Source organism: Gopherus evgoodei, chromosome 9 (assembly GCF_007399415.2).
Source record: "Gopherus evgoodei ecotype Sinaloan lineage chromosome 9, rGopEvg1_v1.p, whole genome shotgun sequence".
NCBI lineage: Eukaryota > Metazoa > Chordata > Testudines > Testudinidae > Gopherus > Gopherus evgoodei.
The window spans coordinates 40,561,588-40,587,188 of record NC_044330.1 but is presented as its reverse complement, the minus strand read 5'-3'; the positions used below and the strand labels follow the sequence as shown (position 1 = coordinate 40,587,188).

At 38.3% G+C, this 25,601-nt stretch overlaps 1 protein-coding gene across 6 annotated transcripts in view; it reads left to right on the top strand.

Annotated features, from left to right (window-relative positions):
* Positions 1 to 25,601, top strand: part of PXYLP1 (2-phosphoxylose phosphatase 1) — an 83,146-nt gene that overhangs the window by 40,683 nt on the left and 16,862 nt on the right. For 5 of the 6 annotated variants that reach the window (XM_030575278.1, XM_030575283.1, XM_030575281.1 and 2 more), the window contains 2 exons: positions 13,874 to 14,035; positions 15,126 to 15,252. In XM_030575278.1, the coding sequence (XP_030431138.1) occupies positions 13,874 to 14,035; positions 15,126 to 15,252 (289 nt within the window). Of the gene's footprint in view, positions 1 to 6,851; positions 6,903 to 13,873; positions 14,036 to 15,125; positions 15,253 to 25,601 lie in introns of those variants that run through there. The other variant, XM_030575284.1, reaches the window with a different exon arrangement.

Below are 25,601 nucleotides of genomic sequence, written 5' to 3'. Positions count from 1 at the left end.
ATATGTAAGTCTGTAAGAGCTGAGGAATGGGTGACAGTCCCCTTGAAGTTGCAGGAGTTTTTAAGGTCTGTGTATTTTGCCTTGAAAACAGTTCTGCTACTAGACCAGAGGTCGGCAATCTTTCAGAAGTGGCTTGCTGAGTCTTCATTTATTCACTCTGATTTAAGGTTTTGCATTCCAGTAATACATTTTAACGTTTAACGTCTCTTTCTGTAAGCCTATAATATATAACTAAATTGTTGTTGTATGTAAAGTAAATAAGGTTTTTAAAATGTTTAAGAAGCTTCATCTAAAATTCAATTAAAATGCAAAGCCCTCTGGACCAGTGGCCAGGACCTAGGCAGTGTGAGTGCCACTGACAATCAGCTCGCGTGCCGCCTTTGGCATGCGTGCCATAGGTTGCCTAACCCTGTACTAGACTAAACTGACACTTGTTTTGGAGAAGGGCTGTACTCCGACCAGTCCTCCTATGATTTGCCAGAGAGCTTTGCTCCAAAATAAACTGTAGGAGGCTTGTCAGAGTGGAGCTACTTCCCGTATTCCCCCAGTTAAATCCCTTTATCCATGCTATTGTTCCTCCTCTTCCGCTACCCCACATGACCCCCCCCTTCCCCACATTCCCCTTGTTTTTCGGTATGTCGCAGAGCCAAGACAGCAGCACTAGGGGAAGCCCTTGACGCACTGAGCCATTGTACGGGTGCATCAGGCAACAGTATCCATTGCTGAGGTATCTATGCTTCAGGGGCTCCCAACAGCACTTCTGCTAATGGGAAGAAGAGCCAAGGGGGAGTGCATTAGTGAGTGGGAGGGGTAGGAGGAGAGTGTATGGTACTAGGATGGGTGAAGCAGGGTTTTAGAGTGGGGTGGAGAATGTGGAATGATGGCAGGCATTGTGGACAGCCAAGGTGTGGGAAGGAAGCATAAGAATGTCCCTACTGGGTCAGACCAAAAGTCCATCTAGCCTAGTATCCTGTCTTCTGACAGTGGCCAGTGCCAGGTGCCTCAGAAGGAGTGAACAAGATAGGTGATTATCAAGTGATCCATTCCCTGTGGCCCATTCCCTGTTTATGGCAAACAGAGGCTAGGGACACCATCCCTACCCATCCTGGCTAATAGCCATTTATGGACCTTTCCTCCATGAATTTATCTAGTTCTTTTTAGAACCCTGTTATAGTCTTGGCCTTCGCAACATCTTCTGGCAAGGAGTTCCACAAGTTGACTGTGCGTTGTGTGAAAAAATACTTTTTTGTTTGTTTTAAACCTGCAGCCTATTAATTTCATTTGGTGACCTCTAGTTCTTGTGTTTTGAGAAGGAGTAAATAACATTTCCTTATTTACTGTCTCCACACCAGTCATGATTTTATAGACCTCTATAATATCTCCCTTCCTTAGTCATCTCTTTCCAAGTGGAAAAGTCCCAGTCTTATTTTGTTCCATACTCCTCGTCATTTTTGTTTCCCTTTTTCAATTCTAATATATCTTTTTTTGAGATGAGGGTGACCACATCTGCATGCAGTATTCAAGATGTGGGCTTACCATGGATTTATATAGAGGCAATACGATATTTTCTGCCTTAGTATTTATCCCTTTCTTAATGATTCCCAACATCCTGTTGGCTTTTTTGGCTGCTGCTGCACATTGAGTGAATGTTTTCAGAGAACAATCCACAGTGAAGCCAAGATCTCTCTTTTGAGTGGTAACAGCTAATTTAGACCCCATCATTTTGTATGTCTAGTTTGGATTATGTTTTCCAGTGTGCATTACTTTGCATTTATCAACACTGAATTTCATCTGCCATTTTGTTCCCCAATCACTCATTTTTTGAGATCCCTTTATAGCTGTTCCCAGTCTGCTTTGGACTTAACTATCTTGCATAGTTTTGTATCATCTGCAGATTTTCCCATCTCACTCTTTACCTCGTTTTCCAGGTCGTTTATGAATATGTTGAATAGTACTGGTCCTAGTACAGACCCTTTGTGAACACCACTAGTTACGCTTCTCTATTCTGAAAACTGACCATTTATTCCTACCCTTTGTTTCCTATATTTTAACAGTTACCAATCCATGAGAGGATCTTCCCTCTTACCCCATGACAGTTTACTTTGCTTAAAAGCCTTTGGTGAGGGACCTTGTCAAAGGTTTTCTGAAAATCTAAGTACACTATATCCACTGGACCCCCCTTATCCACATGCTTGTTGACCGCCTCAAAGAATTCTAGTAGATTGGTGAGGCATGATTTTCCTTTACTAACACCATGCCCAATAAATTATGTTCACCTGTGTGTCTGACAGTTCTGTTTTTTACTATAGTTTGAACCAGTTTGCCTGGTATTTAATTCAGGCTTATTGGCCTGTAATTGTCAGGATCACCTGTGACGTCACATTAGCTATCCTCCAGTCATTTGGTGCAGAAGCTTATTTAAATGTTAGGTTACAAACCACAGTTGTTAGTTCTGCAGTTTCACATTTGAGTTCCTTCAGAACTCTTGTGTGAATACTATCTGGTCCAGGAGACTCATTGCTGTTTAATTTATCAGTTTGTTCCAAAACCTGCTCTAATGACCTCAGTCTGGAACAGTTCCTCAGACTTGTCATCTAAAAAGAATGGCTCAGGTTCGGGAATCTTCCTAACATCCTCAGCCGTGAAGACTGAAGCAACGAATTTATTTAGTTTCTCCACAATGGCCTTATCGCCCTTGAGTGCTCCTTTAGCATTTCTATCATCCAGAGGCTCCACTGTTTGTTTGGCAGGCTTCCTGCTTCTGATGTTCCTAACAATTTTTTTTGCTATTACTTTTTGAGTTTTTGGCTAGTTGTTCTTAAAATTCTTTTTTGGACTTCAGAATTATATTTTTACATATCACTTACCAGAGTTTATGCTCCTTTCTATTTTCCTCACTAGGATTTAACTTCCACTTTTTAAAGGATGCCTTTTTGCCTCTCACTGCTTCTTTTACTTTGTTTAGTTGTGGCACTTTATTGGTTCTCTTACTATGGCTTTTTAATTTGGGGTATACATATAAGTTGAGCCTCTATTATGGTATTTTTAAAAAGTTTCCATGCAGCTTGCAGGGATTTCACTTTAGGCACTGTGCCTTTTAATTTCTGTTTAACTAACCTCATTTTTTTTGTAGTTCCCCTTTCTGAAATTAAATGCTACTGTGTTGGGCTGCTGTAGTGTTTTCCCTGCCATAGGGATGTTACATTTAGTTAAATTATGGTCACTATTACCAAGCGGTCCAGCTATATTCACCTCTTGGACCAGATTCTGTGCTCCATTTAGGACTAAATCAGGGATTGCCTCTTGTGGGTTCCAGAACTAGCTGCTCCAAGAAGTAGTCATTTAAGGTGTCAAGAAACTTTATCTCTGCATCCTGTTCTGAGGTGAAATATAGCCAGTCACTATGGGGATAGTTGAAGTCCCCCATTATTATTACGTTCTTTATTTTTTACTCTCTCTAACCTCCCTCAGCATTTCAGAGTCACTATCACCATCCTGGTCAGGTGGTTGGTAATATATCCCTACTGCTATATTCTTTTTATTCGAGCATGGAATTACTATCCATTGAGATTCTGTGGTATAGTTTACTTATGTAAGATTTTTACTTCATTTGATTCTATGCTTTCTTTCACATATAGTGCTGCTCCCCCTCCAGAATGACCTTTTGTGTCCTTCCAATATATTTTGTACTCTGGTAGTACTGTGTCCCATTGATTATCCTTATTCACCAAGTTTCTGTGATGCCTATTATATCAATATCCTCATTCCAGTTAACCCATCTTTTTATTTAGACTTCTAATATTTGTATATATGCAGTTTTAAAAACTTGACACTTTTTACCTGTCTGCCATTACATGATGTAATTGAATGGGACTCTTTTTCATTTGGCTGTTTCTCATCTGATCCTACCCGTATTTTATCATCATCCATCCTCTCCTCCTCTCTAAGATATAGGGAAGGATCTATTAAAGGAGAATCTCTAAGAGAGGTCTCTGTCTGAACCACGTGCTCCTCCACACCTGTTGGCTTTCCCCAGCCCTTAGTTTAAAAACTGCTCTACGACCTTCTTAATTTTAAGTGCCAAGAATCTGGTTCCATTTTAGTTTAGGTGGAGCCCGTCCTGATAAACCTAAACCCCTCCTCTCTACACCATTGCCTCACACACACTGAGACCCTGCAGTTCTGCTTGTTTAACTGGCCCTGCATATGGAACTGGAAGCATTTCAGAGAATGCTACCATGGAGGTCCTGGACTTCAGTCTCTTGCCTAGCAGCCTAAATTTGGCCTCCAGGACCTCTCTCCTATCTTTCCCTGTGTCACTGGTATCTGTATATAGTATGACAGCTGGCTCCTCCCCAGCACTACGCATAAGTCTATCTAGATGTCTCAGGAGTTCCACAATCTTCGCATCAGGCAGGCAAATCACCATGCAGTTCTCCCGGTCATCGCCATCCCAGCTATGTATGTTTCTATTGATTTAACGTTATGTTTCTATCCCAGCTATGTATGTTTTTAATGATTGAACATAACTATTACCTGTCTCTTCCTAATAATTGGAGTTCCCTCCCACTGGAGAGGTATCCTCTGTGCGAGAGGATACCATGACATCATCTGGAAGGAGGGTCCCACCTATGGAATCGTTTCCCTCAGCTCCTGTTGGATGTTCTCTTTCCCTGAGACTTTCATCCTCCTCAACAGCACGTAGGCTGTCAGACCAGGGGTGGAACTGTTCTTCTGTGTCCCGGAAAGTCTCATATGTGTATCTCTCCGTCTTCCTTAGCTCCTCCAGTTCAGCCACTCTGGTCTCCAAAGCCCATACACGATCTCTGAGGGCCAGGAGCTGCTGGCACCAAATGCACACATATGCTACCTGTCCATAGGGCAGGTAATCATACATACTGCACTAAGTGCAATAAACTGGATAGCCCCCACTCTGCTGCTGGACTTCCGTCTGCATTCTCCGTTTACTTCTGCAGCTCGTTTGTTTGTTGTTGCTGTTTTGTTTTTATTAGGGGAAGGGTTTGGCCTCAAGTTTAAAGAATGTTAAATGTATCTAACCCCCACTTTCCCACTAACCTTCCTCACAAAACTCTCTTGTTCACCATTCCTATTTGCTAGCTCCTCTGGTCGTTTCTGAGTGGGCTTGTTAAAGCCCTGGTCTTCCTGAGTAGCCCCGCCCCCGGCTAAGGGTTGATGGGTGCTAAAGGGCTTAGGGACCAAAGCCTTGTTAAGAAGCTCTCAACTTTGCCTAGCAGGCCACTAGGCTCAGCACATGGTCCCCCAAACCATAGGTGCCGAGTCTGTAATCTGCGGGGGGTGGTCCCAGGGGTCTGCCCAGGCTCCACCCCCACTCCACTCATTCCCCCAATGCGTCACGCCTTCCGCACCCAGTTCCATTCCCCTGAGCATGCTGTGCTCTCCCTCCTTCCCCCTCCTCCCAGCGCCTCCTGACGCTGCGAAACAGCTGATCTACGGTAGGCTCTGGTAGGGATGGGGAGGCACTGATCAGCGGGGCCTGCTGGCAGGCAGGAGGTGCTGGGGGTAGGAGAAGGTTCTGGTAGGGAGGCTAGAGCACTGTTTTTTTTTTTTCCTGTGGGTGCTCCAGCCCAAGAGTAGGCGAGCAGCAAGCACATCACAAACACACACTGCAGACAACAAACTTACCCCAAGGGTCACGTAATCACTCTTCCTTCACCTGAGCACGAGGAAGAATTTGGATTCAGCTATGGATGGCCCAGAGGGAGATGTCTCCAGGAATAGCTCTGAAATGACAAGTCTCCTCTTCCAGTTTCAGATGTTGCCAAAGTCTAGTCCCTTTTCCCCTACCTGCATTAATTTACCAGCTTTTAAATGTCTCTTTTAAAACACCCTACTACTCATAATGGCTGTGAATATGACATCTACTGAGTGAGAGTTGTTTGTCCAGCACTGGCCAAACCAACTTCTCTCTAACATGGTAGTAGTTAAATGGAACAAATAATTGTATAGCTGTACGTGCACTTAAGGTCAGAGTGCTCAGCTGCAGTGAGACATTCTTCTATTACAAAATTGCAAAACGTATGTACTACTATCAGAAAGATTCAGATTGGACAGGTGGATTCTGTTCCGTCACACACCAGCATATTTGAATGTCAGCAGTGTTCAAATATGCATTTGTATAAAAAGCAAAGCTCTAGAAATGGCCATGTGGAGTGGATGCAGGATGGCAGGAATCATAAACTGTTATGGCAGGGTCCTGAGTTGAGCACACTTCTCACTTTTAAATTGACAGCATTATAGGTTATTTTACACTAGCAGCTCTCCAATTCAAACTTTATCTGTCTTTTCCAGACTGCTTTTAGTGCTGTATATCTGCCAGAAGAGTCTTCCTTCCCCATTCCATGTTTCATTGTTTCAGCACCCCTCTACCCTTTCTTATTGTTCTTTCCTTACCAGTCCTTTGCTTTACTCTTCCATTTTCTTCCCATTTGAAACAAAATAAAACAAAAATACCCCCTATGGCTATCATGAAGATTTCAGAAACTTGTCTGGTCTGCAGTGTACCATGTGACCCTTGGAATGACCTGTTAATACCAAAAAGTCTTTACCTTGGAAGGAGGGATAACTAACTTTTTGTATTTCCTGACATACTTGTTCGCTTTTACAGGCTAGCATAAGATTACTGGATAGTCTTCTTGTGTTTTTGCTGTGTGTCTTAGTTCCATGTCAATGCTTTAAATAGTTTGCTCACATGGAACTGAAAGAACCTTCTGTCTTTATAAATGTAGAAAATTTTACATCACTGTGTGGCAAGAAAAAAAATGCAAGTGGCCATTTTAGCCTTGCTCCATACTTTCCTCTCAGACCCATTTCAGGAAAAAAAGTTTGAGACATGGCTTTGTTGTCTACCTTTATGCTTCTAGGTAAATGTTGATTTATTTATTTTTTGAAACTATATTTCTTCTGTATAAATTGCTGCAGCACTATTATGTGTGTTTTTAATATTCAAAACCATACCAGAGGGAATGGAAAGAATTTGTAATTCAATGGTTTGATAGTTTAATGTTATACAGCATATGCTTTGTTCTGTGTAGACTGAAGTTTGTAATAATTTTGTTTTCTGCAGTGTGTTTTTTGTTCCTGTCAATCTCATCTGTATTCTTTTTATATACTCAAAATCTGTATAGAACTGCCTTCCTACAGTTATTCATCTAAGTATAATATTTGATTTTTTTAAATAATACTTTCTTTCCAAGAGGACTACTTCTCATGTAGTCATGGATATAATTATTTTAAAGTGCCTGTTGTAATGATTGCATCTGTTGCTTAGAAACTATATGTCTAGTATTTATGTTCTGTGAGCTCACTTTCTGGAGTTCGTAAGTTGTTCTGCAAAAACAAAAGAACAAATTAATTCGACCCTTTTTAGATTTAATGGATCATATTTTAAATACAGTGAAGATACAGCTATTCAGAGGAATCTTAAAATGTTTAAAAAGTGGCTATTTTTTAATTCATACACAAGATTTTCTCTGTTTGCTTAGCCCAAACTGTTTACATATTTTAAAATGTTTCCTCAGCTTCTGTAAAAGATCAACTTTTTTGTAATACACTTTTATATAAAAAGTCTAATTTTTGTTTAAATATTCTTTAGTGTGCAATTCAGATGTTTACATTGCTAATAAATTGAAAAATATGAAAACCTTGGGACAGATAGCTGGTACAAATTGTTTTAACTCCTTTGTCTTCAATGGAGTTACCCTGATTTACATTAGCTGAGAGTTTGGACCCTTTTCTCCCATTAAAATTTTTGTTAATACAAAACACATTAGAATTCAGACATAAAGATTCCTAGATCATTGATTATGGTGGTGTTTTTTCTTCTACCACATGGCCAACCTCCTGCAATTCTCTTGGAGTAAACTGAGCAGATTGCCAATTTTTGGCATCTTTTATTTTTGACTGCTATTTCCCCACATGTTCCTTTTTTCATGTTTCAGACATATTTTGGCTTGGTTGGACAACAGTCAAGGCTTCCTTGCTGTTGTAGTTGGATGTTAATATAAAAACCGTATATTGTATCTTGTTTCTATTAGTCCTGACTTTTAAAAATATCCTTTAAAATAATTTTATATTATTGCTCCTCTAGTTTTAAACATTTTCTACAAGTTGTGAACTTTCTAAGCTATTTAAATTTCATCTCTGTTGTCAAGGTGTTATAATAATGATATATATAGGTAGTCTTTATAGCATAGTTTCAGTGTAGGTGAGGTTTCCAAAAACCTCCAAAACTATACTTTAAATCTGCCTTTTATCAATTGCACTGACTTCTGGAAATGCTCAGATAGCAAATTAATTAAATATGTTGAAATTTTCATCTTACGCTTTTGGGTTCCTCTCCTGACAAGAAAAATGCTCAAGTCCTGGCATGATAAGGGCCTTATTCTAAAATACTGTTAATTGGGGCTCTAGATTTGAAAATGTGAGCACTGACAGAGAACTGACTGTTCCACAGAGATACATTTAGCTCAGTTTCATTTGATCCTGTACACCATGCATTATATTGATTGCACTAAAGGCTAAATTCACATAACGTAAAAATAACTATAATATGTCATAGCCATTTATTGTAATGTAAAATACATTGTACAATAGAGATTTAACCTTATATCAGTTTACATCAGAAAAATCAGAAAGAGATGGGACAACATTAGGTGGCCATCTCCATGAGTTACTTGCTGTAGCGATTCCTGTGACCCCATATTGCCATGGGCTTAGTGGTCAATAACTTTGCTCGGGCAGAGACAGGGTTGGCACTGAGGAGTAGGAGTTTCAGTAAGGAGTATTGACAGTGAAAACTGCTGCTCTTCTAAGAGCTTTTAATAGCTGCTGCTTGTGGAGCAGAGATGAGGTGGCACAGTTGGAGAAATGAAATGTGTGTGCCAAGAAGTGGGGGAGGAGCAAGGCAGTGGGAGGAGGAGGGGGATGCACGCAAAGAAGGATTAGACAGCTAGGGCCGAGTACAAACAATCGACTCAAAAGGAAAAAAAGGCACAATAATAAAGACATCAGACTGAAAGGATGACAGAGAAAAGGCAGAACGGGAGGGGAAAAAAGAGAAGTTGAAAACAATTGAGAGAAATTATGAGATTGCACAGGGCAAAGCGGGAGTGGATCATTGGGGGGTGGGAGAACGGACAAGGAGGAAAAGATATAGAATTGAAATTTTAAGAAAAGCCACATATAAGTATTTAAATTACAGTATTTTTTATTCACTTCTGACATTGAGTAAGTAGAAATAACCTTATTGTATACAGCCTCTAGGAGTATAGAACCAGATCAAACCCGTATATGAATTGAACAGAACATAATATCCCAACTGAGGGCTTATATAATAGACTGATATAATGGAACTATAATATTTTCAGTGTTGTTTTCCTATCCCATTCCTTACACCTTCAGGAAAAAAGTTTGCTTTTTTGATCACTGCTACACATTGAGCAGAAATGTAAATTAAAGTGTGTCCACATTAGTGTCCAGGGGTGATGCCTGGATCTTTTTAATCTGAGTGCTTACAGTTAATTTAGACACCTCAATTTGTATGAGTAGTTCAGATCATTCCTTCCAATGTGCATTATTATCTTGTATTTGTCAAAATTGAATTCCATTTGCGGTCGGGCTGCTCATTTGGCTGATTTTGCTGGGTCCATCCAAAGTTCTTAACAGTTTTCTCTATCTTGACTAACCTAAATAATTTTGTGTCATCTGGAAATTTTGCCACTCAGCTGTTCACCCATTTCCATATAATTGGTAAATGTATTAAGCAATACTAGTTCTTGTACAGAAACTTGGGACAGCCCATTGTCAACTGGTCTGTAAATAAAACATTTGCTACCATCCAATCATGCAGAGTTGCAGCTGATTTTCAGAGAATGCATATTAGTTTTAGCAGTTTAGCCACTTGATTTTTAAATTCCCTCTGAACTCTTGGGTGTATACTATGTGATCCTGGTGACTTGTTGCTCTTTAATTTATCAGTTGTTCCATACTAATTCTTTTGATACTTCAATCTTTGGTAGTACCTCATTTTTGTTAACTGGATAGCGTAGGCCTATGGCAGGTAATTCCCCCATATACTCTGTGGTTAGGACTGATGTAAAGAAATAATTTTGTTTCTCTGCAATGACTTTATTATCCTCTTTATTGCTCTCTTTTCTCCCTGATTCTGGCTTCCTGTTTCTAGTATACTTCAATAATTTTTTTTTCTGCTTGAAGGGGTTACACATCATCTTTGTTATCTTATACATAATAGTTTCAGAGCTAAGTCTAATGATTTTGATTTTTTTTTTTTTTTTTACTTTAGCTATAGTGTCACTGAGTTAGTTGTTGGTATCATTTTCCCCCAACTACCCATCAATGGATGTTGAACTTAATTACACTGTGTTCCCTATTAGTTACACCAACCCTGTACATTCCTTAGGGCTAAACTGATCAAAGTGTCTCCTGTTGTGTGCTCTGGAACTTGCTGTTCCAAAAAGCACCTAACTGCTTATAGCATTTGAAAGTTGTCTGTCTAAACCATGTCTCCTTGGTACATTGCATCAATTTATATGGGGGTAACTGAAGTCCTCCAATAACTGTTCTTTAGGCATAGGAACTACTTTGATCTCCTTCCACAATGTGTATTTACAGAGGCTGGTAGTATAATCTTACTAGTATAATTAAGTGTATTCTTCTGATCTGAGATTTATAGCCATACAAATCCTACTGTAAGTTCCTTTCCACTCAGTCAGCAGTTCAAGAGACGTTGTCTAGACTAATGATAACTTATTAAAATCTTAATATGGGAGGACCTGAAAAAATGGATGTAGTGAGTAGGGAACTTCTGAGCCTTGAGAGTAGAATACCAACAGTTCCCCCTTTCCTACCCTCCAAAGTCCAAAGGTTTCATATTCGTAGATTATGCCAACCCTAATTCTGTGGGTTTTCTTCCTTATAAATAAATTTAAAAACACGAGTAGGTGAAATTCAGGGCCAGTCACCATCGATGTTGCCATGTCAGTAGCTGGAGCAGGAGGAGCACAGAATCTGAAAGACTTAAACTTTGGCTTTGGTGGATGAAGAGAAACCAATTTTAAACATTCTTAATGTATGTAGACTATAGTACCTTAAATATTTAAATCTATGTGTATATTCTGTTAATTACTTTAACTTGGACTCTTAAACATTTTCTGTATTGGTTGCATTTTAGTACAGCTTTTAAATACTTGGTATTGTTTCTCCCCACTTCTGCACCCAACACACCAGCCAACCCGCAGAACAAATGTGCCTCTAAAATCAGTGCACGTCACAGTCATGATGTGATTTGAGGAAAATCAATAAACCTTCAGTTTTGAAATTAGTCTTCCCTCTTTGCAGTTGAAGACTAATAGGCAAAGTAGTTCATATTGTTTCCATCATTTTCGATAAGAAAATCTTTCCCGCTTTGAAAGGAATATATTGGCAGGGGCAAAGCCTTGAGAGTTCATTATTATGGCTGCAGTCTTTGAGGGCTACTACAGAAAATAGTCTTCAAACCTAGGCAATCTGAAGAGAGTTTGTCAACTCAACTTTGTCCAAAATTTGGATTTTGTAGAAACAAGTTTTTGCAGATCCAAAGACCTATGAGAAATATTTCCGTTTATTTTTTGTTTCACAATACGAGTTTGAGTTGACTTGTGGCTCTTTCAGTTTAGTGTGATACTGCCAAGGGCATTTTCACAATGACGTTAATATTCACTTTTGTTGACTTTTTGTTTTAGTTTTAGTTGGGTAAATTAAGTAATTTTTTTCTGTGTATTTCTGAAATCAATATTTCTTACATTCTTGTGAAAGGGACACTGAGATGTTGTGGGCACCAGGCATGATTTAATGTAATTTTAGCTTTTTCTCATATACTTTAATGGCTTTTTCCAATTTAAAAAGTCTGTGCTATCATCCAACATGAGTGAATTCTATTTTTAGACTTCATTTGTGTACAGCATTTCAGTTTCAAGTTCAATGATTATAAAGTGAATAAAAATTATTAGATATATTTTAACAATGAGTCCTGTGGCACCTTAAAGACTAACTGATGTATTGGAGCGTAAGCTTTTGTGGGTGAACATGCATGCGTCAGACAAAGTGGGTATTCACCCACAAAAGCTTATACTCCAATACATCTGTTAGTCTTCAAAGTGCCACAGGACTCATTGTTACTTTTTACAGACCCAGACTAACACGGCTACCCCTCTGATACTAGATATATTTTGACATCCTTATGAACATTTTATTGCACAAGTAAACAAAAAGTCTGAATGCGGGGAAGGGGGTGATATCTGAACATTGTAAAATCAAAGTTTACTAAAAACATGTTACTTAAGTTTTTCTATGAATTTTCGATAGGAGCCCTCCCAGGGCTGCAGAGGGACACTGACTAGCACGAGACTGGCTGCAGAGACAGCTTTCAAAGGGAAATATCTAGGAATATGTGAGCCCACTGCAGCTAGCTTCACATGTAAAACACTGCAGCTTTAGACTGCCGGTTAGACAGCAGTCACTGGTCCTCCAGCGAAAGTGCGTCCATGCAGATAGCTGATTGGTAAGAAGTGATCCTGCATGACAGGTAGTGGTTAGGCCACGCTAGATATGTGAGCTGAGAAATACTCTGTGATATAAAAAATTACTTCAGCTGAATTTTTCTTATCACCTAACCATTCTGGACTAATGTGATTTTCCTGTTATTTTTGCCATGCTCACTGTTTACTAGATCATAAATTAGGTAGATAGAACAATCAAAACTAAAATGTACTACTTTCTCCATAAATTGTACTTCCCAAGGCCCCAGTCATCACTACATACCTTAAATTGATGACCATTTGTACTGAAAATTTTCAGTGGGTTAAATTGTCCTATATGTAAAACAAGATTGACTGCCACTCACAAAAAGATGACATGTTGGAAGTGTAATAAGGGTACTTTAGACCTGTTCACTGGGTTTCTTTCTGTACTACTAGCAGTCAAGACTTCTGATGTTTCCAAGGAGATGATGTAATATAAAGCCAACAATCTGTTGTTTCTCTGTCTGAAGTAGTCTCCAGGCAGGCAACTAAGATACTCAGTAGAATCAAGTTTCTGAACTAAATGCTTGTGATATTTACTGTTAAAAGGGCCTAACAGAGTTAAAACTATCCTGAGCTATTAAACCTGACTTCAGAATAAGAAGAGTTGGGGAAATTCAGTCATTCCCATCCCTATAAAGAACAGACCAAAATCTGTTTTCCCTCTCTATATGGTGAAGTTCCTTTTCTAAATATTAGATTCCCTAAACTGTTTTCTCAGGTGCTTTTTACTAAGAAAAGTCCCAATAGTTCCATGGTTACAAGTTCCTTTACCAAGATGTGTGTCTCTTTTCTTCAGCAACTCCTGCCCGACCTCTCAGGGTCTATGCTGAAGAGTCAGGATATTAGCCATCATGGGAGATAATGACTCATATAGGTTTTAAATTCCTTGTTCTGCTGCTGCTCTTGTCACCCCATGGGAAAATCCAACATAAGAAGCAGTTTCAAGGAAAAGAGTGCAAATGACAAAAAACAGTGACTCTTATGTCCAGTTAGATTTCAGTGTCTTACTCCAAGGACTGCCTACACAAGAGAGCTCTTTAGGGTCTTCCTGTTTTCATTATGTAACAGCATCAAAAATTGACAGGATGAACACAGAGCCCTGTGGTCTAGTGTGACTGATTTTCATGGAGTCCATTTCCTGATAAAATAACCAATTTTTACAACTGAATATTTTGCACATTATAAAAATAATAATATGGATGTAATGACCAGTATTAATTTACTACAAATGTTACTAATTTTATGTCTTTTAGTGCACTTAATTCCAGTCAACCCAGTCAAGGAAGATGGGCTGAACCCTAAGAGCCGAAAGAGAATAATGCCTGATCCTCTGACCGAACCCCCTGCAATTGATCCTATTTATGAAGCTCGTCTTTACTGTAACGTTCCTAGCATAACTGAACGCAGCATGGAAGGTAGGCCGTGAGATGTGGTGTAGGCAATTGACAGGGTTTATTTCATTATTAAGTCTTACATGTTGGCACTGGAAATGGTGATTTAAGTGTGCATTGCAAATGCTTTAGAATATGGAGCTAGCCACAAAAATCTTGACTGGCTGCTGAAATATATTCAGTTGCCAGAAATGCTCATTTCCTTCTTCCTCTCATTGTGTATTTTGATTTTGGAGTTGGTCGTTAAAGGAGATCTACAAAGGTTCTTCTGACAGTTAAATTGTTTGTAAGCTCCACAGAGGGAGGAGGGTACAGGGAGAGAAAATATAGATTGTAGCTGTTGTTTAAAAATATTTAGCATTTTGTTGGAAACAGTGTAATCACTTCCTAGTGGTGTGAAATTTGAACATGTTAACGCTGACGTCTCAAACTGGGACACAAGCAATTGGGGTGTTTCCCCAGAAATGACAGGTTAGGTTGGTGAGAACCATGGAAAGAGATAATGATGGGAGGGGAAAGCAGCCTCTGTCTTTAGTTGAGGAAGACACTTTTTGGACTGCTTACCCATAGTATGGCACAAAGCATCTTAAATCACTATACCTTTGTATCGTCCACTAATGTCAGTTAAGTGCTTATATCAGTCAATCCTCTTAAAAAGTAAACCTAAGATAAAGATAAAAAACAATACTTTGATCCAAAGTAGTCCACATTTGGTGATTTTCTAGGCGTGCTGGAAAAGTCATCTGCTGAATTGGGTTTTTGGAGAGGGCTGTGGATATGCTTCCCAGAATGATTAAAGAAGGGGAGGAAAGGAGCCTTATGGTAGCAGAGTTTCTTTTTGAATAATTATTCTAACATTTCTTGGGTTCTATTGTAGTATTATGTGTTGGACACCTAGAGCCTTTATAGATTTTTTTTAAATTATTTAAATTGAAATAAATACTTCAGGACAAAGGACTGTCTCTCCTCCATATTCTCCAAGCACTAAATACAATGCTGAAAAACAACAAATAATTAACAATAATACATGCTTTTTTACTTGGAATAGAAGAATTGGAAAACATATGGAGAGGATTAAGATTGATGTTTAATTTTACTTCTTCCTTCCACATAGGTCATGCACCCCATTATTTTAAGCTTGTGTCTGTCCACGTGTTGATTCGCCATGGGGATAGATACCCACTTTATGCCATTCCCAAAACAAAAAGACCAGAGATTGACTGTACATTGGTGTCTAGCAGGTAAAGGTCCTGGATTTTGCCATTTCTCTCTCCATGTTGATATTTACTGTAACATTTCCAAATGTGTGAGAGCTGAGGCATGGTGCATGAACAAAATTAGAGAGAAATGACTGTTGTTGTTGTTATGCATCCAGTGTGTAAAACAGCTTTCTGGGAATGGTTGATTGTCTCTTCACTCAGCCATGAACAGTTGTCCATTTTTTATTATTATTCATGTAGCAGACTGCTGTTTTGCAATCTCTTTTGCATGTTTACTGCTTGGATAAAGTTAGGGGGTCATTGAATTATCAAAAAATCCAGTGTGTTAACTACGCTCAAAATAGTTCATTTGTCATTGAAAAGATGGCTTCTATCGTAGCAGGTCCCGTGCATTAAGATGCTATTTAATCTCTTCATTTGGTCCTTAAAAATGTAAAAATCAAATGATATAATAGTGCACAGATGCATATGAATATTTTTCACACAGATTATATTAATGAAGCATTTTGGTTGGGATTAATTGGACAAAAGTGTAGAAATTCCAAGTTATGGTTCTTACAACTGTAATCCAGCTCACTCATCCGTGTATAGGTTTTGTATTAACATATATTAATATTAAGATAAATTCCTTAGTTTTAATGGCCAATTTGTTATCATTTTGTGCGAGATTCATAGTTTCAATTTCTTGAAAGTTGGACCAATTTTAAATTTTAACCCTAATATATTAAAAGACAATTCAGATGTTTTTTCAAAGTGACAGAATCATAGACTTCTTCAAAAAACTCTATTTTAAAAATTAAGATATTTAGATATTGTCTTCACTTTCAAGGCCCTTCACAATTTACCTCCATCCTACTTCTCATCTACCATTCACAGTTGAGATGTCACTGCCCGTCTCCAGTTGGCCCACTATGCCAGCCTCCATAATGCACTGCTTAAATTTTCAAACAATCACCTGTCTATTTCTCCCATTCTGCCTCTCCATTTTGAGAGGAGCTCCCTGTAAACATCCACAAAACTACTTAATTATCCTCCTTAAAACATTCTCCTTTTTCATGATGCCTACAAAAAACTTGACAGTGGTTAGAGACCACTGCCTGTCATGCTGACTAGTATTGTTTCCTTGTATTCTCCATCTGTCTGTATCCATCTGGGGGGTCTCTTGACTTATACTGTAAATTTGGGGTAGAGACTCTCTTTTTATTCTGTGTCTGTAAAGTGCCTAACACAGTGTGGTCTTGGTGTATGATTAAGGCTATGAGGCATTACAGTAATACAGATAATAAATCTTATGATTAGCATGTTATGTTTAAATAAAAATATCCTATTCTGTTACCAGTTCAGAGCAGCACATATTCTTAGAGATTATCTATCTTCATCTGCAAATCCTGGGCTACATCTGCTTATAAAGAACCAAAACCAATTTAATTAAATATCTACACTACATACAGTGCCTGTTTCAAATTTTAAAAACCTCTTGTCCCTTATCTTAATGAAGCATTAGAGATTGACTGCTTTTTCCCCATCAATAGGAAAAAATTTCCGTCTCCGTTAATCAAATCTCCTTTCCTGCATGATAACAATAAATTGCAATCTCTGTTCAGTGAGTTCAGATCTAGCCTCTGCTATAGAAATTTTGAAACTTCTAAAAATATTTATATGCCACATGTATAAGTTACCTTTGAGTTTCATTTCTTAACATATATCCTTAGTGTCAAAGAGATAAATAACACTTTTTCTTCAGTTTAGTTTATTTTTGCATTGAATATCTTTTTTGGGCGGAGTGAGTGGGGGGAGATTGCACATCTGTCTTTTTAATTTGAGCTCTTTGAGGTAAACAGATACAATGCCACTATTCAAAAATTACTATTTACCAACAGTTACCCCACAGTGCTATTTGAGATGCCAAGGTCAAAGCCAAAGTAAAAAAGGAAAAATATAGTATGTCAGTTACCTCTGTGTAGTAAATATTTTAATGACAACCACTTAATTTGATTGCTTGGTGCTTTTATTTCACATTATAAGGCTGTCTACAGCCTAGCACTTCCACTAGTAGCAGGCCCAATTCCAGTTGCAGACATTCTCTGAGTGTTGCTGCTACTTTTATCAGCAACATTTGTTCTTTTTTACTTTAGGTAGTGCTCAGTGATATGAGAGGTGCAGTATGGAACGATCAAAAGTGGACATTAGAAACATACAGTATAAAAATACTTCACCCTAGTTTGTTTGTTTTTTACTTATACTTTACTTGAGTCATTGGTGGTGATTGAGTTCCCAAAAGACACAGTTTTCCCCAGTGAGCATTCTGAGGTTACGTCTACGCTCAAAACCCACAGGCGCAACTCTCAGAGCCTGGGTCTACAGACTTGGGCCCACCCTACAGTGCTAATAACAGCTGTGTAGGTGTTCTGGCTGAAATCTCTGAAACCCACCCTTTCCCAGGACTTCAGAGCCCAAGTCTGAATATCCACACAACTGTTCTTAACACTGTAGCCTGGGCCAGGCTCTGAGACTCGCTGCCACAACTTTTGAAATGTAGTATAGACGTACCCTCAAAATTTTGAAAGTTGAAAGTAAAAACAAAAAATGAATGCCCAACATGAATATCTTTCCTATCAGTCTGTAGTTTGCTGTGCATATTGATTACCTGAGACAGAATGAAGAGCTGCAATATATTTTTGTTAATTATTTCTTCCGCTATATTTGTCCTTCTGTAAAACTGGGACTACCTGACTCTTTCCATGATACTCACAGTCCATGGTGAGGGGTGTTGAGGTCAGTGTATCCAAAGCAGTGTACGAGAGCTAAGTGTTATTAAGTAATGTCTTGCAAAACTTCTTTGTCTTTCTCTTTTTTTCTTCACTGTGACAGGTTTGTGGGCTAGAGTAGCAGAGAATTTGACTACTAATCCCATTTGGACCAGGGCTGGGTTTTTGTAAGGGGTTCCAGTACTTCCTAGCAATTACTAGAATTCCACATATCCTCATGAAACTGCCAAATGCAATGAAAATTAAACCTCTCCTAACCTGAAAATAGATGCAGTTTAACGTAAGGAGTAAGAGAATTTAGTTCATTATTTGACATAGTTCTCACATCCTGGTTATATGTGTAAAAATATTTCTTGTAAAACAATTTTTCCCTGATACCATGTGTCACGATTGAAGGCAACTCCACTTGTGTTTTCTCTCAGTGGTCCAGCAAATGCGTCTAGTCTCGGGCTTCCAGCTCCCCAGCCATTGTCTTTTTTTGGGAGGAGACCACATCTCACTCCCTTCTGACTGGAATATGGCCGCACAGTTCCCTGCCTACACTGTATTAATACTAGCAAAGACAGCCTGCCTAAACAGACCTGTCTGCTCTCTCAGTGGTTACAGGTGTAATTGCTACAGTTATAAGGTACCACACAGTACTTCTTTTTTCAGCCTACTTTAGTCTTAAGGTAAAAAAGGATTAGAGAAAACATGATAAAAACACCAAAAGAACCTACAGCTTGCTAATAAGCTTACCAGACATCACCTTAGTTTTAACATAGGTTCTGGCAGGATAAATCCTTCAACACCCCACCCTAGGGGAGTCCTTGTGATTACCAGTCCATCACAGCTTCAGCTCAGGATAAAGCACACTCACGACATGTTTAGTTTTCCCTTTGTACAGTTCAGGCATCTTTGATCTGGAATTACCAGAAGCAGGTAATTGGTATGCAATGGGTCTCTCTCTCTCCATAGGTGCTGATTCCATGGGTTGTCCAGGGCTGGAGCATGTATGGGGAAAAAATAGTGGGTGCTCTGCACCCACTGGCAGCCAAGCTTCTGGCCCCGCCCCGCTCCACCTCATCTCCTCCCCCAAGCATGACGCATCCACACTCCTCCACCTGCCTCCTAGCGCTTGCAGCCGCCAAACAGCTGTAGTAAGCTCCGGGAGGGAGGGACAGGAGGGGGAGGGGGAGGCGTGGGTTTGGAGAAGGGGTTGGAATAGGGGTGGAGTTGAGTGGGGACTTTGGGGAAGGGGATGGGATGGACGGGCAGAGGTGGAGTTGGGCGGGACCGGAGACAGAGGGAGGTCGATCACCCACTGGCGCCAGTAGAAGTCGATGCCTATGTCTCTCCTGAGGGCGTATCTTCAAATGGTTGGCTTTAAAGTGGCTCATTTGCATTTCCCACGTATTTCCTAGAAAATCCACTTCACAGGTACTATTCCAAAAAAGTCCATTGAAGTTTCTAATACCTTCCAGAGATTGCATTAGTTAGTCTCCTAGAGAAGGTGCATACATACAATCCTACAATAACACATACATAATTGCAATTTTAATACAGTGGACCTCAAAGATGTTACTTAATTTAGTGAAGTTTAACCTAATTCAATAAAGTTCATTAATGATATTTCAAGATATTGTCGGTGTCACACTATTGATTTTTAAAGAGAAAAATCTTTTAAATTAAGTTTGAGCATTTTGCACTTAAAGAAGCCTGATCATATTGCATTTTGAAAACCTGTTATGCTAGTATATTTTAGAACTTGAGCTAGTGCTGGCTGCAATTCAGCAAAAACCAGAAGCTTTATTGTTACAGTCCACTCAGCAGTGCAAGGGTCAAGAGCAGAAGTGTCAGCAGGATTGTCTGAATTGCAGTGTTTTCTTGTAGGCTCTGGAGTCCAGTGCAATGGCATAGATACATGGGTGTTGCTTCCTTCACATGTCACTCAGGCAGGAACTGACCAGCAGATGAGCAAGCGTTAAGTTACTCCTCCAAGCAGCACACAGGATCTCCATTTTCCTTCCCAGCCAGTTCTTCCTGTTCCTGCGTTGTAGAATCAAGCAGAGAGGTGGTTGTTCTGTGGTACTTTTTAAGGGTAGTAGAGCAGGAATTTGGATTTATTTAATTTGGTTTTTAGGTTTGTCATTCTAACATGTAAGCTCCTGGTCTCAGGAAATATATAAGATGTCTTCCTGCACGTCCCCCATGCTTCCAGCATAAGCTGAACATGTGGTTTTGTCTTTGGAGCCAGACTACCTCACCCCTTCAGTGTCTTAAGTGTTTTTTATGTAACTAATGTCTGGACAGTGGGTATTGTGATATTTATTCCTTGTCTCCCTGACTGGATAGTTTTGAGTAGTTCAATTTAGGAAACTATTAGCCGAGTCCCAGACCTTGTCCTGTTTCAATTCTTTGCCCTTCTGATTATATTAAAATCAGTGACTTTAATAATCTTGCATGATGGGAATGTTGCTAACATATGTAGGATTTCTTGAGGTCCTTCCTGTCCAGCTGAGCCTCATATCTAATTAGTCCTTGCCCCCTGGCTGCTCCTCCAGTTACATTGTAGATGGTTAACTAGTCTACCTAGCCACCTTAACCCCTTCAAGCCTTGTGTGGGATGGACACCCTATCACAACTAGATTACTTGTTTTTAGTCAGATAGGATATCCGACTGCATAAGAAAAACAACCTGGAAGAAGGTATATGTCCTGAACTTGGCAATATTTAAGATATTACCTTCAGTAGTAGGCAGTGTTATAACCAAGCATGAATAATTAAACAGTAACCATATGGCTGACTAAGCTAATACTCTGGATGACTCCACAAAGAGTTGCGCATGCACAATCTGTTTTGCTCCATCAGTGCGTCTGCTGTAGCAGCAGGAAGAAAATGTACTTCAGAAGGCCCTTCAGACTTTATTTAGGTTATCATTCTTCTATTCTGTAATACAGTGCAAATTATTTATGGGAAAAAATGAAAATAAGATCCTCTTCTATAACCGTGTCGAGATAATCTCAGCATTGTCTCCATTTTGGTGGTTGTGAAGTTATGCGTTATTAAAGATTTTTTTTTAACATTTTAAAAGAGAAACAGAAAATGTTAAGGCCTTTTCCCCTCCTGTTGTATAAATCAGCCCCACTTCTAAAGCATTTATTCCTTCTTAAGCATGGAAAATTCAGGGTAGAACAGAAGTAAACAAAACATTAGTCAATACCAGGACTCCATGTGGTATGTATAATGTTGCATTAAGAAGCAGAAAATTCAAATAATCATTTTCATTGTCTTATAGCAAAGAAACAGTTATAGAAAAGATCATGGGCAGAAATTTTGGGAAAACAAATTAATTGCACACCCTCAGTTTGGAAGGGAACATGAGTATTAATCTCTTTGGCTGTGATTTATCACTGGTATAGTCAAGGGAGAGGTGCAGTGCCTGAGTGGTTAAAGCACTCAACTGCAGTCCTGAAGGTTGTGGATTTGAGTGTCACTCTCTCACGCAGAAAGACCATCTCCAGTTCACCTAACTACAAAATGGGTACCTGATCCATCGGGTTAGGACAGTCAGATGTGATGCTGGCCGCATCACTCCCTTGTGTACCGTTGGCTGTGAAAGTGATGTGCTTTAACTGCATCAGTCCTATGAGTCACTGGCTTGTGGGTGCTTTGACTTCGATAGTCAAGGGTCAATTTAGTTTAACACACACACATTTTTTCAGGAATTTTAACTTTTATCTTGTTAAAACATGGAATATTGTATGAAAGGTACATGCTATTTTGTGAAAAATGTCTGATATAATGTTCAGAAATATTTGACTGTGTACAGGTTCAAATATGTACTGTTACTCTGTTTAGAGAGTTAGATACAGTTTAAAATTGCATGGTATTATTTACCCCAAATATGTTACATTTTTTAAACATGTCACAGTGAATTATTACAATTAAACTTAAAGGGCCCATGGATACTGTATTGAATCCACAAAAAATCAGAGACCTGTCTTGACCAATAGTTCTGTTAATTTGCTCCATCCAGTTATGAGATGTTAAAGTGTAAAACTTAGGTAAAAGGACTAATTAATCAATCAGGATTCTAATCACTTATCTACATGGGCAAAGTTAGGTAAGTATGGATTGATCCATTCTAAAATTTTTTCATGTGATTAGACAGTTTCCAATATCTAAAACATTATGGTCTAAGCATTTATTTATTTATTTTAGTCAGATAATTTATAGTGTAAAAAAAAAACTTGTTGTTTGAGGATATGTTATGGCCATAAACCACATATTATAACAGCAATTAAAAAACAATCTGTTTCCTGGTTGTGGCTTCCAGGGTAATGAACATGAAAAGGCTAACCCTCCAAATGTGTGGTCAGTGACCTTTTGCAATTTCTGAAAACTTTCTTCTATTACCACCCCTGCCATTTTTCTTATCCTCTCACACTGCTTCTGTCACTGAAGCACTTATTTGGTCAAACAACTAATAATCTACAGCATCCTGCCTAGAAGGGTCTTCATTCAGTGGGCAATATGGACACTAATAGAGTACACTGGTCAGCACTTCCAAAAATTAAACTTACTGTGTGAATTAGGTCATGTAAAGTTGAGATTGCTCCCAGTCTTTGGTCTTTTGCATGCCACCAAATAACTCTATCACTGGGCTGAGTAGGCAATTAGTTTCTTTAACAAGATGAACTGGGAGCAAATTGCTAATTGCTAAGATAGGATTTTTAATTATCTGTCTCTAGGGAGTGAGATAATATTTCCTTTGGAAAATAAGGAGACATAATTCAAATCCACTCAGAGCTCGTAAAGGGTCTGATCTTTTCATCTCAGAGAATGTCAGCTTTGTTATAATATATACAAGAAGGCACCTTTGCAAAGATAACTGGAAATGATGATGTTGGGTGACTAAATTTATGTCTCTGGATTACAGGGGGAATATGAGATTTCAGTTTGATATTTTAAAGAGAAGTCAAGGTTGATGGATGGCTATAAAAGGCATCTGCAGTTCCTTGTCTTTACTTTAAAATACTGTGCAAAAATCACAGCTTTTTTTAAAAACTGTTTACTCCCTCTTAGTGAGACTGCTCAGTGGAATTGCTTAAATGAAAGAGAGAGAGCTTTTCACCTGAAGGCTACTAGCTCAATCTACCCAGGGACCTGAACCTGCAGTCTGATCTATGCAGGCAGACTCCCGCACTCCTGTGGAACCTGAACTGAATTAAAAAAACAAAACAAAACCTATTTAAAATTGTAATCTGTATTAAGACCAAAACTAATTATAATCTATTAAAAACATGCAAATTAAATAAAAAGTAAAAGTAATTGCTACATGTTAGCTGCCAGGTTTTAAAGAAATTTCCCACGAGTTCAGTGGTTTGAGTCACTGGCTAAGCACCTAGAATCAGTTAGTTGAACTGAAACCAGGTTTGCTATCAGTAGTCTCTTCTGCAGGTGTACAGAGAGTATTTTCTTCATTTCAGTTTATTCCACTGGTTCAGTTCATTGACTAGTTCATTCAAAATTAAGAAATCAGTTAGGCATTGAAAAGGCAGGAAAGCTTGTTTTTCATTTTCAGTCTCTGAATAGAAATTAAGTGTCAGAGGATGAGATCTACTAGTTCCAAAATCCTGAAGGACAAGGGGACCAGGAACAATCAGTTCAATTAACCAACTACACATAATATTCATTTGTTTAATAAATCAGTTTTAAATGCAAAACATGGCTTGATAAACATTTTAGTGTAACTTTTAATTTAGTTTTATTTAGCACAAAAACATCATTTAATATATTTTTACATTTTAATTGCATTTGAATTTCCATCCAAATGAAGCTTGACACAAATCACAAGTAAAAAATTAATAATCTTGTAAAAAAGACATGTACTGTTCACCATTTTCTAACAAAAAAATTAAAAATCTGTGTAAAGATAAGTTAAGCTTATATACTTACTTAAATAAATGAGTGTAGATGTAGTATATATCTTCCTGATTAGCAAAAAGAAATACCAAATTTAGTGTGAAGGTTATGATTAGTTGTGAATCAATGTGTTTTAATGGTTAGCAAGCAACGCGAATAAAGCTTTCTTCAGAAAGATAAAAAGTACAAAAACAAAACATGATTAAAATTAATTAGATAAATCAAGGTTTTCTGCATGCTAGTTTAATTCAGTCCACTCGGTGGAGCCCCTTTGTGTTAGCAGGGCTCTGTATGGATGTAAGGGTTCTTTGCTATGAGTCAGATTGTAGGAAAAGGGTGTAGGTCAGTAATGACTGAAAATAATTACTGTTTGATGGCTATTTGATTCTGCCTGTGATCTCAATCCGTATTGTAGTAGAAAGGAGTTTGTATCATGAAAACTATCCATAAAATTTAACTGACTGGTAACTCTGCTGGCATTCTCAGCAGAATGTCCAGGTCAGAGTTAATGGCTTTATAATTCAAGAGTCCTCTTACCTCTAGTCTTCAGATCTGTGTATCCACCACCTTCCATAGCCACTAAAAATGAGAACTTATCTAAAATTGAAACACTGTCTCTTGTGGGAACAATCCTCTTGTAAATTAAAACCCTGCCTGCGAAAAGAGTGCAGCAGTCAGTGAAAGGGGACAGCTTGAGGTGCATATATGCCATAGTTTCAAGTCTTAGCAGAGGTGGATCACTTAGGTAAAAACACTGGCATTTTTAATTTTGCTGCCATCATTTTGGATGGTATATTGTTTTAATGTCAGGAGGATTTTAGTGTTTTTTGCCTGTCAGCTTTGAGTTCCTTTATGACTTTATATTGGCTTTTAATTGCAAAATCATAATCAGAATATTAAAAGATATATAATTGGCACATTTTTGAACTGTAGGTTGGTTGCTATTGAGTAATTAATCTGAGGTGTCTAATTAATATTTCAATTTGTTTAAACTGCTTGAACTTTACTTCTGATAAGTATACCATTCAGTTTCAGTCCATTCATTGTTTGATTTTAGTATTCTGCTGAGGAAATTCATTAATTACACAGATTATGCCACAGCCTGATGGTCTTTTAATAGATATGTAAAATAGCTTTGCTTGGGCTTTGTGAATTACGGATTGTGGCATGTACATAAAATGTGGGATGAATAGAAGAAAAATGGATAAAATGCTTTGGAGATTTCTTCTTTCTGTAACTTCAGTTAACATTTTTACTATTTTCAACATTCAGAGTGCAAATTCCCAGAGGGAACTTAAAAACACATTTTTCTCTATAAGAAGAATTATTTTTTATGCTTTTGATCCAAATTTTTCCATAGTAGTAGTTATTTTTTAGGAACAAAGTAACTTTTGTCATGTTTTTCTCCATCTGTAACAAATACTTGATTATAGTGATTTTGATCATACAAAATAGAGAACATCAGTTTACTAAAATAAGTTGTATTTAGAAAAATGTAATCAGAAGAGATTAAAACCATTACAGAAGAATTTCCAGTTTAATAGCATGCTGGTTTAATTGGCAAGTGCTTGTGAGGTACTGATGTGACTAAGGTAAGTAACAGTATTTGAGCTTTAGGTATGTCTCCTACACAAGTGGGTGCAACTCCACTTATTTCATAAGGCCTGTATCTGCCTACAGGAGCAGGGAATTTGG